Source organism: Cyrtonyx montezumae, unplaced genomic scaffold (genome assembly GCF_038088225.1).
Source record: "Cyrtonyx montezumae isolate F1298 unplaced genomic scaffold, pur_monq_1.0 scaffold_18, whole genome shotgun sequence".
Classification (NCBI taxonomy): domain Eukaryota; kingdom Metazoa; phylum Chordata; class Aves; order Galliformes; family Odontophoridae; genus Cyrtonyx; species Cyrtonyx montezumae.
This window is the reverse complement of record NW_027071914.1, coordinates 16,686,760-16,699,211: the sequence shown is the minus strand read 5'-3', so window position 1 is coordinate 16,699,211 and position 12,452 is coordinate 16,686,760. Positions and strand designations below refer to the sequence as shown.

General features: G+C 55.7%; 1 protein-coding gene across 3 annotated transcripts in view; it reads right to left on the bottom strand.

Moving 5' to 3' along the window:
• Positions 1–237: 237 nt before the first annotated feature.
• ARHGAP26 (Rho GTPase activating protein 26) overlaps positions 238–12,452 on the bottom strand; it is a 90,709-nt gene continuing 78,494 nt past the window's right edge. The window contains exons 21-23 of one of the 3 annotated variants that reach the window (XM_065734926.1): positions 3,727–3,837; positions 2,177–2,268; positions 238–439 (exon numbers count right to left, since the gene is read on the bottom strand). In XM_065734926.1, the coding sequence (XP_065590998.1) occupies positions 351–439; positions 2,177–2,268; positions 3,727–3,837 (292 nt within the window). In that variant the 3' untranslated portion in view covers positions 238–350. Of the gene's footprint in view, positions 440–2,176; positions 2,269–3,726; positions 3,838–7,080; positions 7,308–8,651; positions 8,861–12,452 lie in introns of those variants that run through there. The other 2 variants (XM_065734928.1, XM_065734927.1) reach the window with 2 other exon arrangements.

The following is a 12,452-nucleotide window of genomic DNA, read 5'->3' as shown; positions in this document are numbered from 1 at the left end:
CAGGAAACAGAAGTCCCAGCGGGTGCCCGCAGCTCCAGCTCTGCAGGGCCCCTCTCCCACCCTCCTCCTGCAAACGGAGCCAGCGGGAGAGGTGCAGGGTGCAGGGTGCAGAGCATGCTGATCGCTGTCTGGAGGCTGCAGGGCACTGTGCAGGCGTTCCCCCGGAGCTGCAGGCCGCCGCTGTCCCTGTGGTGGTGGGGGCTCCGGGCTGGGGACGTGGCACTGTGTCTGCACACCGTGTCCGGGCCATGGGAGCCCCCTCTGCCCCACACTGCTCACAGGGCCCAGTGCTCCCAGCACGCGAGGCAGCGCTGCCATGGATACCATGGGACGCTCAGCAGTCCGTGCGGTTATAGGAACTCCACGTAGTTCTCGGGGATGAGCCCTGTCTTCCCGTTGAGAGTCCCCTCCAGCCAGCCGGGCTCCTGCGACGGGTGCACTTGAGGAGAGAAGGAAGGGAAGCGTGTAACCACGGGGCTCGCTGCGTCCTCCAGCTCCGGGCCAAACCCTTCTGACACTCAGCTCCCACAGCCTGAGATGCCCCAGAAGTGCAGTGGTGATCCCGTGGCAGCCCCTCGCCCTGCTTTCTGCCCAGCACAGCACCCAGGCTCCTCCACACCTCTCCTCTCCTCCAGCCCCACTCAGTGAGCACAGCAATTTTCTGTTGACGGATCACAGACCCTCAGGAAAGGAGGAACTGCTCAAAGGCCAAACATCTCCGCGCTCTGGCAGTCTGCACCAGCACAGCACAGCCCACCACGGCTGGAGATGCTGCTGAGGGTGATCACAAATAAAAATCTCCACCCTACATTTGCTGATATTGTGTTTACAGAATCCCTTCACCCTAAGATGTTTCTAGGGTGCTCCTTCCAGCTCACTTTCCCTGTGCAGCGTGCAGCCCGGCTGCTCCGTGATGGGAACACGCTGTGGACTTTTTCCCTTCAATAATCCATTGATTTTTATCTAGCTGACACAATGCATTTAATTCCAACCTGCTCCCCTGCTTGCTGCTCCGATTCCCATGGGCTCTCAGAGGGGAGCCCACGTTTATTTGCAGGCTATCTGTGGTGCTGCTTAGGAAAAGCATTTTCATTCACCTGTATTAGTTCTCTTCCCCTCTCTGCTATGCTCTCATGCAGCAGGGCAGGGCTGTGCGCGTGGGAGCAGCTTCTCAAATGACAGTGCTCAGCACATAAAAGCCAAGAGCCACTTGGAAAACAGTAAGAAGTCTTTTCTTTACACTGGGGTTATATCTAAAACAGAACTGCCTAATTCCACGGGGCACAGCCTCTTCCCTTGATGCAGGAAACAGAAAGTATGCGCTCATTAACATCGTCTCCAAAAAGTGTGACTGCTCAGGGGTCGCCTCCTCCAGCTCTGCGTCCTGGGGGGACGGCCCACCTCACTTCTCCAGCTCCTGCACAACACAGTATGGCAGCTGCACGGGCTGCTGCTGCTGCCTGGAAGCTCACCTCCCCGTCCCTGAAGTGATCCAAGAACGGCTCCAACCACCCACCGGTTTTTGTCTTGGATTTAAATTATGGGTCTGTGGGAGGGATGCAGTGGGGTCACAAAGCCTGCACACCGCCCCAGCTCTGCCCACAGCCCCTGACCCACTGGGGAGGAGAGGGAGAGGAGGAGGGGCACCCCTCCCGCCCACCCCCACCTCACATCTCCCCAAGGAAAAGTCATTTCCACACTACAACAGGACTGAGCCTATGGATGATCAGCTCTTTTCAGCACGGGTATAAAACATAAGGCAAGGCACATCTGGGATTGAATGGCAGGTTCAAGCGTTGCTGCTTTTCTCTCTTCATGGGATTTCTAGTGGTGGAAATGGGATAGTCATTAGGCGTGGGACTGAAAGGAAACCTGGGAATTTACAGTCCAACTCTTCCCTGGGTCGCAGGAGGAAAACCAGTGATTCACAGTGCCCAGACAAACAATGGCCAACTGGTGTTCTCTGCAGCTGTGTTCACGTTCCCTCTGACACCGGCCCTGCAGTTCCTCCCGTGCACATGAATACATGAAACAAGAGATGCTGCCAGAGAGCAGGAGCCCCTGGCTGCCAGGCCGGGCAGTGCCACAGCTCTGGGGGGGGGTCACGCTGCTCGGTGGGGCAGTGCCACAGCTGCAGCCCCCAGGGCCCAGCCCGGCAGTGCCAGCATTCACTCACCGTTGTCGAACACAGTGCCCGCTGTGAAGGAGAGCTCTGAGTCGTGCTCTGCTTTGCAGGCGTACAGAGCTCGGGCTTTCCGCAGCGGAGAGCTGCAAAAAGAAAGCATTGACTGGCATAAAAATTAGCACCTGGGGAAGGGTGTCTCAAACCCGACGAACAGCTAAGGAAATCCACGAGGGATTTGCTGCACTTCTTTAAAGGCTGTACCTGAGGATGAAAAAGGTTTAGTGACCATCAGTGTGCCCACACTGTGCACGATGGAATCGGAGGGCGCTCCGGGCACAGTGCAGTGCCTTTCCCAGCCCCACAGCCACAGCACAGCACTGCAGTGCTGCCATCACCCCCAGGGCATCTCCATTCCCTCCGAGGGCTCCAGGGGCTTTTTCCAGGGGTGAGAAGTGACTCTGAATGCTCCCAGTGTGAGCCCAGGGCGATCGGCATGAGCTCACCTTACAGCAGAAGCGGTCGGTGCGCACTCACACGGAAACCACAAACCAGGAAAGCTGTGAATGGTTTTGGTTTTGCTGTCAGCACGGCCGCAGGGCTGAGATTTTTCCTATCTGAATTCCAGCTGTATGACACGAGCAGCAGCAAAACGCTTTGCAGCACGGCACGGGCAGACCAGCAGCTCAGCACAGGGTCCCTGGCCACCTGGAGGCCTCTCCTCCCGTCTCACACAGAGACAGAGGACATTTTCTGGCTCACTACCTTAAGTTATTCACATCTCCACACCTCTGCAGCCCCAGTGCTGCCCCCACGCAGTGCAGGAACTCGGGGCCCACTGACAGCTGCTGTTGGATTACTGCCTGCAAGCATGGCACAGCACCAGCAGGGCACCCCCAGGAGCTTCACCCACGTGCTCCGGTGCAGACTCGGGGATGATGAGCCCTGAGGAGGTCTGCTCGGATGGCATTACACCGCTGTCAGCCTTTGCACATGTGTACTGGGACACAAATAACCCTGCCAACAGCAGACACCGTGCAGGCAGCACACACAGCTGCAGGAGGGGGAACGCTCAGCCCGTGCCCACCATGAGCAGACAGCTCTGGCACTGGGCTGGGCCAACTTGCTCCAGTGATGCCCACACTCCTGAGACATGGGCTAAAGGCAGACCAACCCCTGTGCTGCAGCACGCCCTTCACCCTCCCCACATTCCAGCTCAGAGAAGGGAAACAGACAGAAAAATCCAGTATCGCTCCTGGTAGCTGCTGGATAGCACTACGTTGCTTACCTGCTGTAGAGGTGAGTGCAGCAAGCTCCAGGTGAGGAAATGGCTGAAAACCCAGAGAACTCAGCACCAGTGGGACCTGCAGGCCCCGAATGCCCCAGCCCGAGCCCCAGGGCTGCAGCAGAGGTGCCCAGGAGGTGCCCACAGCTCTGCTGGGACAGGAGATGTCTGAAAGCTCCTCTCTTGCTGAATGCAGATAGCTGCACTGGGAGTTTTGAGCAGGATGCAAAGGAGGAGGGGAAGTGAAGTGGGGCAAACCAAGTAAATTAAACAGAAAATAGGAAAAGCAACAGAAAGCCAAGCAAATTGTGCAACAGACCTGATGGGGGATGAGTCGCTGGACGTAGAGGAGGTGGGCATAGGACTTGATGGCGCAGAGAACATGGGCCAGGACGGTGAGAGGGGTGACGTTGGGCTTGGATTCTGAGGGCTGCAAGACATAACCAGATACCTTATCAACGTGCAACCACAGAAACAAACAGCAACTGAGAGACAGGCAGACGACATCCAACGATAGCTGGTGCCTTGGGAATAGTCCGAGCATGAGACACAGCCACGAAATGAAGTGCCGAGACCTTGGGAAACATTTCAAGGCCAGATCTGCATTCCTCCAGACAACAAGAGCAGGATCTTCCAGTTAACCCTTGCTCCATCGCCCCGCTCCCTCCACCCCACGGCCACAGCTGCTGGGCTGCGTGCTGCTGCTGGCCTCCAGCACCTTACCTGCTGTGCCATGGCTCCTCCAGAGAGCTGGCTGCACTCGTGCCACCAGCAGGCTGCTCCCTGGGCCACGCTGCACAGTGCCCGAGCACTGCTGCCCATCTGCGCATCCCAGAGGGTCCCTGGTGTGGAAGCCCAGGGGCTGTGCTGCTGCACCACGTGCTGCAGCCCCACGGGTGCCCACACCAGCACCAGAACTGAGATGAGGTGCAGGGAACCTCTTTTCTCCCACCACAAACAGGAGTGGAACAGCAGCAGGGCTCATGATGCAGCAGCCGATGCTCCAGCACTCCTGCAGCACTCCTTAAATCTCAGTGCTGTAAAGGTTTAATTGATGTTTGCTCATGTTCTACATTGAGAAACTCTCTTCCCCTCACCCAAACTGCTCTGGACTATCAGCTCGTTTCCTCACTTTTCCTGTAAGTGACTGCTGTCATCTGAAGACAAACTGTGTCACTGAGCTAGGAAACACACAGAAGTGAGAAGTGTTTCCTGCAAAACTGTCACACTGAGGTCATTCTCAGGTTCTCTGAAAATTAATTACTGCACTAAAACACCATTTTGTGTCTGTTTCCTCTTCTACTATCTCCGGGATTATCAGCTCATCTGTATTCTCAGTCTAACTCAGCCTGTAAGCTCTGTAAAACACCAGAAAATCCGCTCAACGCTGAAAATGCCCCACAAATAAACCCAAGTTCAGCAAATGCATTGTTAATTCTGTGGCCCCTCTGTGTCACAGGGCTGGATTCAAGCAGCCCACGCCCACAGGAGCTCCTCACCCTCTGCCAGCACGTGAAACCTCTGCAAATGAGTGGTGGGTTCAGCCGTGACCCATCTGTCACTGAGAGATCACACAGCCACCAACCACAGCAGCAACATCAGCAGGAGCCCAGCACTGCCCACCTCGTTATGTTAACACCGAGGAGTGTACCACAAAATCTCAGTGCTGCATTTCAAACCTCAGCCTCTGCCACTGAAGAGGAACAACCAACCATCCCCAGAACCCAGGAGGGTCTCCGGGAAACATTTATGACTCATCTTGAATCGATGATCCCCGTGGGTCCCTTCCAGCTCCGGATATTCTACAGTCCTATGAATTTTGCATGTGATGGGAGCTCTCTTCCCTTCGGTTCAGCTCAGGACTGAAGCAGCACACCCTGCACGCCGCAGCCCGTGCCCTGGGACATCCCCACAGCACCCCAACCCCGGGCACCCCAAGGCCAGACCCTGCCAGGGTCTGTCCCCACCACTCACAACTGAGAGGATAACGCCGTGGATTTGGGCCAGTTTCGAGGGAGAAAGTGCCCATGCCATAAATAATCCCAGCAGCCAGAGGACACGAAAGAAGGTTAAATTTTTGGCCTCAATTCCCCCGAAGTCCATATCTGCTTAAGGCTGAGCTCCTGGCACCTCTCCTCCCTGCAGAAGCTGCGTCGCTGAGTCCAACAGACACTCGTGATTTCCCCACGTCATCTCGGGCAATACCTTCATTTCTGCAGAGCATTACATGGGCACAGGGCTGAACCACAGCACCGCAGCACAACTGCCACCAGGCGTGGTGACACCGGGCACGCTCACAGGCAGACCGTGCCATTCACCTCTTCACTACGACATTCAAAAGCAATCCTGTACTTTGCTATCCACACCATAATATGAGCATTTAACAGCACTGGCCAGCCTCTAACAGACCTGAGACACACTCGTACTTACCACTGCACAAATCTATTCCCAACCTCAGTCAGAAGGAGGTGCTGTGCAGGGCACCCGGCGATCCCCAGCTTACCCCTCGAAGCATCACTTCTTGCTGCTGCTTTCCTCCCCAGCAGGTGCAGCCATCCAGCAAAGCGTGACGATGTTCTACCTTCCCTCAACTCAAGAAGTTATACAGCACATAGGGCACGTACGTTTGTTTTATTTTATCTGCACACAAGCATGCTTCTGCCCTCTAATGGAGACAGCAGGTTAGATTCATTTGGAGACACGGAGAGAGCACTCCTGTGGGTGCTGGGACCTGGAAGCCCTCGAGCGTGGCTGGTGCTGCACGAGGAGCTGTGGTTTGGAAACCAAAGGCTGCTGGTTATGATACCTGCATGCAGCACCTGCTGGCTGCACACGGCTGAGCTACTGCTGCGAGCTGCCAGGACAGCACATCTGGAGCACAGCTGGCGGGCAGGTTTCACTCATCTCCCCACAGCCGCTCCCCATTCGTGCAGGCTCCTCCATCCCGGTGATCCCACTGAGCTCTTCTCAGAGGTGCCCCCTATCTGCCCCACGCAGGGGTTTCCCATGGCCTCCAGTCCCTGCTGCAGAGAGGTTCCTCCCCACTGAATGCCTGTGGGTGACCCAGTGTCCAAAACGTGGCCGGGCTGCTCCCTGACAGCAAGCCCTGGGTGGCATGCCCACCCCACAGCACAGCCAGCACCGACCCCGCCAGGACACCCAGCTGCACGAGGCACCAGGATGAGAAAGTCCCCTTCTTGAGATGGGATTAGTGTAAAAGGATGCAGTGCTCGGGACCTGTAGGTCAGCTTCAGCACTGTCACCCCAACAGCTCCACCTGCTGCAGTGACCGAGGGGCACAGAACTGCTGCTGGGATGCTGCACTACAGGAAACCTCACAGCATCAGCCGGGCTCTGCAGGCAGCTATCTGTTACGAAGCTATCCAAAACCTGGGAATGGGATTTTGGTATCTTTGGATGGCGAAGAAAACTCTCCCTGTGCCCACCAAAACACGAGACACATTCACTAGGAACAACACGCAGATCTGTGAGCATGAAGACCCTCCTGCCTCCATCAGGTTACTCCCAGGAGAGATGAACCCTGTGCTGTGAGCAGTTCCCCGCTGGGCAGATGCACCCTGAGGGCTCAGCCCCTCCCAGGGAAACCCCAGGGTTGGGTCCCAGAGATCCCGCTCACGTGCCACCCCACCGAGCCACACCGTGGCACGGGTCCAGTCAGGTCTTGCTGGAGAAGTGAGCGCACTCGAGTGATCAGAGCACCGAGGCCTCTGTATTTTGGAACATGTTTTTTGGAGGACTCCATTTCCTTTCTCGTTCTCATGGGAATAGCAGAGGTGGTGATGGGCTTTTTGGAAATGCTGTTGTCTGCAGAAAGCAAATGTCATCTGGACCTGCTTTTTCCCTTCTTCTTACTCTTGAAGGCTGTGCGAGGGGCTCTTCCTGTTGGGTGCAGAGTGGGAAACAAAACAGAAAAAAAAAAAGCTAAGAACCAAAAATACCAGCAGCAGCAAACAAGGAAGGGGCTGAACTTCACATCTTCGAACCAGCTCTGCCCAAAGAGGGAACTCTGTCAGTCAGCAGCACAGAACAGGCCGGGGCTTCGCCTTTCCTCTGCATCAGCCGTGTCCCCGGGCAGCATGGGGCAGCACGCAGTGGGACAGGATGGGGTGGGACGTCCCAGGAGCTGTGCTCGAGCAGCCCTGCTGCCATCCCTGTCCTTCCAGGCACTGCTCCACTTTCCTGTCGCTGGATCTGAAGCCCTCCTCGCTCCTTCCTCTCACACCCCCTTCCTTCCCTGCTCTGCTGCCCACCTGGACCTGGCATCAGTAGAGCTGAGCAGTTGTTGGCATCAGGGCTCCCAGACAGCTTTGGCTGCTTTGTCCTTTTGGGTGAGAGGACACTCATTCTGCTGAAAAATGTTTACAACTTGTTTATTTCAGTGGCACTCGGGGCTATTTCTGGCACAGAACATCCAGCATCTATGAATGGGCACCATCTACTGATGAGCTAAAGCCCTTTGGTGAAATCACCTCAATAAACACACTGCTTCCATCTGACATTATCGATACTTGACTGCACTCAAACAAAAGAAGCACCACCCGCCCCTTTCCCTTCTCTTCTACTCCTCTATAACAAAGCTGCTGAACGTAAGGCTCTTCTCAAAGCTGAACGGAAAGAAGCATCACTGAATGCCAGGGCTCTCCAACTTGCTAACAGAGGCCAGGGTTGCAGCTCAGGGATGGATGCAGCTCTGCTATGTGAAATGGGAGTCAGCCTTGGGCAGAGGAGCTGATGAAGTTCATGCAATCCCAGCAACGCCCGGCATGCAGGGCTGGATGGGCACGAGCAAGCAGTCCCTGGGCTGCAGCTGCACTGATGTTAGTGATGGCACCAAGCACGGCCCTATACATTACCAAAATCCCACAGGCTTCCAGACCGGCAGCGTTCTTCCTCCGTTTGGCACTTCAAATGCAAGAAAAATGATGCAAAATCTCTTCCCCATATTATTCTCGCAGGAGTTATCTTGCTGCAACTATCACTCAGGTGGAAAATAATGACACGCTCAGGGAAATAAGCAGCCAAATACAGGGCAGTCAACATGGCTTGACCAAGCAGGTCCAAAGGAGCACAGCTTCTTCACGAATGTCCAGCTATCAGCTCCTTTTCTGGGGAAGCACAGCTGATGTCAGCTTCACGGCAGCAACATGGAGTGACCCTCTCTGCAGCCGTCCACATCGCCTTGTCCTGTCACTGCTGCTTGGCCTGCTTCCTGTGCAGAGGGTGCTTGATGTGCCTTCGCCATTTCATGAACCATCCAGAAGCTTTTCCAGCTGAATGAGAAGAGAGCGTGGGGAGACTCCTGCCTCAGGGAGGAGAGCTGGTGGTTCCTGTTGTCCCGCTTCATGGACGCTGCCATTTCCAACTAGAGCCGGGTTATGCCGGATGCTTTGAAGCGAGGCAGAGGTGGTTTGGTGCAGCCTCCTGGCACAAAGCTTAGAGGCTGGTGTTAATGATGAGGAAATGCTGAGTGATTAAGCAAAGAGTCAGAGATGGGAGTGCTGGCAGTGCGAGGCAAGGAATCCCCGCGGGAAGGAGCCGTCCACGCACGGGGATGCAGGCGACGGGAGCGCGGAGCCCTCTCAGCACAGAACACCCCACGAGCACGGCCCCTTCACAACAAACCTCAGCACACTGCCAGCAAGTCACCGACCCACTGCTGGGGGCACCGGGAATGGGGCTGCAGGGAGCAGGGCCCCATGGCACCCAGCCCACCCAGCCCACCCAGCCCACCCCAGGCTGCCCATCCACACGTGTGTATGTACACATGCAGGTTCTGCTCTGCTAACAGCTGCCCCCCCCGCTCAGATGGTTCTGAGCACACTGAAAACCAACCCGGCACACTCGACGTTGAATCAAGTGCATTCCACCCTTATTCAAGCTCTAAATTATTAATAGAAGAGTTGTAATGTGCCAGTAGGCAGTCGAGCAGCAGCCTGGGAGGGAGTGTTGGTAAATCAGGAGCCAGCATCGCAGTCACATCTTTTCCACCGCGCCACTGCTTCTAATTCATGAGGCAATTCCGCCAGCCTGGATGCATTAGTCACCAACAAATGGGATTCACAATTAAGGAGAACTTGACAGCACTCCAGAAATCTCTCCTTTTTCTCTGCCATTCAATCCACCACCATCCTACGTTCCCCAGAAAGGAAAACTCTCCCGTCTGCTTCCCAGCAACCGCAGGGGGCTCCTGCAGAGCGGACACCGGAGCCCCAGACCCACATGGTGTGCCACAGGACCCAGTGCTCGAGTCGGACACAGCCAGGGGCCCTCACCTCCCGGCTGTGGAATTGCTGGGGAGGAATTGCAGCCCCTGAGGGCCCAGGAGGAGTCCCAAGGAAGCGCTGCCATCCTGCAGGCAGCCCAGCACCGCTGCAGCATCAGCCCTACCAACAGCCCCACCGAAAATACGATACGGAATAATAACTGACAGTGATCCAACGGGATCATTTTTATCAAAGGAGAGTTAGGGTTTTATCTGTTCTTTCCTTCTTTACTTGAAAAATCCACACTTGGCAGCTCGAAGCAGCCGGCACTGCTCTGCAGCACCGCAGCACTGCACGCCTCCTCACTGCTGCCCGGGCACGGATGCGGCCCCTTCTCCCCTCCCATTAACCAAATACAGGCGATGTTAACACGCACAGTTCTCAGTATCACAGAAGTGCTTAGGCTGCAAGGGACCTTGAAGACCACTCAGCCCCACCCCTGCTGCAGGCTGCGTGCCCCCCAGCTCAGGCCACCCCGAGCCCCCTCCATCCTGTCCTAGGGCAGCCCCGGGGATGAGGGATGCACTCGTGCCGTGGTCGGGGCACTCACTTCTTGGCTGGCTATCTCTGCACCTCCACCCATAACGCTCCCTGCACTCTCCCAGGTTTCGCTGTGGTCCCTGAGCCATCCCCAGCGGGACCACGATGGGCTGAGCCCCCACAGCACCTTCCCCTTCGCTGCCACCTCCTTTTGTGTTTTTCCAAACACAGCAAAGCCGAAGCGGTGCTGCTCCCTCCTGGGGTTCCCTTCTCATGCCCCCCAGCCCTGGGACACGGAGGGCAGCACCCGGGGCAGGCAGTGACGTGGCACAGGGCCCAGTAATTGGCCATGGTTCTTATGCTGCTGATAATTTCCCAGCTTAGCACGGCCCTGTCAACAGTGTCTGCACAGCGGCTCGAGCGCGGCCAGAATGCAGCTGGACGGAAAGCAGGTGAGAGCGGATTAATCGTGGGCAGGATCCCTTACCCAGGCAGAAAGGGCTGCGGAGATCAGGTTACCTCCGTTTCATGGCAAAGTGCTGGCCTTACAGCTCCAGCTCGTTCACGAAGTTAATTAGGCACCCGGATCTTCTTTCAGAGGAGAAAGAACGTCTTTATGAGCGGTGGCCCCGCGCTCCCCCAGCCCCTCCGAGGAAAGAGCTGCTTTCTGCAGGGCAGGCAGAGCCTGGCAGCACTCCTGGGCACAGCACCCAGCCCCCCGCAGCAGCACCCCGCACTCTGCCAGGAAGAGCCTGGGCTGCATCCTTGGCTCTGAATGAAATCCGCCCGCAGAAAGAGGAACCCAAGAACGCATTCAGCTGGGTTTTCTAAATATTTCGTTTCCAGTGACATTTATAGGTGGCAGAAAGCTCATTTAGCACTGCTCTGCTTTCGGCAGTCTCAAGAGAAGAGCTGGCTCGGGGCACTTCTGGGAGGCTCTGCCCAGAGCTCGCGGGCTGTGCTGCGGGGCCGGGGAGCAGGGCAGTGCTGCAGGAGATGCACAGTGCAGCCCACAGCCCCGTGCTGCTCTGCCAGCCGCCCCAGGGGACGCTTTGATTCCCGCATCCCTTTCCCCACAGTGGCCTGAATGTCTTTTCAAATACCGCTTTATTTGAAAGTGAAATCCCCACTAGCTGACATTTGTCTGAGGCAGTTTCTTTGAAGGAAACACAGCCATGCAGCTATCTCCACAGTAATTATAGGAACTGAGAAAGCAATGGAAGTGCAGCGATGGATCTTCTTCCCCGGGCTTTCAAGAAAGTTGTCTTTTAAGCATTCGTGATGCTGAAGAAAGGCACTTTTTTTAGATCTCTCGGAGGGAGCCGTACAGTTCTAATCTAATTCAGCACCCTTAGATGTTCCCAGGGCAAGTCACATAAACACAGCAGTGCAGTTCAAAAGCAGAAACTTCTGAGAAGTCTCCCGGGAAGCAGTGCTGCAGGAGCTGCAGGGAGCAGGAGAGGGCTGGAGCCTGCAGGGACAGTCCCACCGTCCCACCGTCCGGCTGTGACCCCATGCTGGGGCAGAAGCAGCCCCAGGAGGATGCTGAGCTTAATGGCTCTGCTGCAGGCTGGAAGCAGCCACACACCCCATTCCTGCTGAGGAAAGGAGGACAGATTTCTGCACGCACTGGTAAAAAGGACACGGCAGAATTGTCTCTGTTTTAACGGATGAGCGCATAGAAAATACGTTGATGAATGGCTGCTCGTTCACATGGGGCTAGCTACAAAACTGGACACTTTATGAGAATATTTGGCCTAATTTTCAAGTTCAACCTATGGAAAGTTTCTAGACCAGGAGCCAACCAAAAAGTCAAAGAGCTCAAGGTTTGAGAAGCGGTTATGCCAAACTTCTGGGCAAGTGGAAAGCCCACAGGGCAGAAAAGCAGACCAAGCCCCCACCCCAGGCTGTCCCCCACTCCCCAGAGCACAGAGCCAGCACCCCAAATATTGCTCCTCAATGAAAGTTTGTCATTTCCCTCTGCTCTTCCCAAAGAAGATCGCTGCTCCTGTGGCTTAAAAACACCCATTCTCATGTGCCTTAAAATATTTAAAGCATAAAACACTTATTATTTAAGCACAGCATACGACAGAATGATGAGATTTATGCATACCAATAAATCTAAATGGCTGTGTGTGTGTGTGTGCAGTTTCAAAGCACACCCCCTCCAGCAGCTTCGCCTGCAGCACATCTCCCTGCAGTCCCTGAGCATGCTGCTCGTGCTATTGAAGCACTGTAAGGATGTCTGCCGGACCCCCAGGTCCCCCACTTCAGTGGGGCT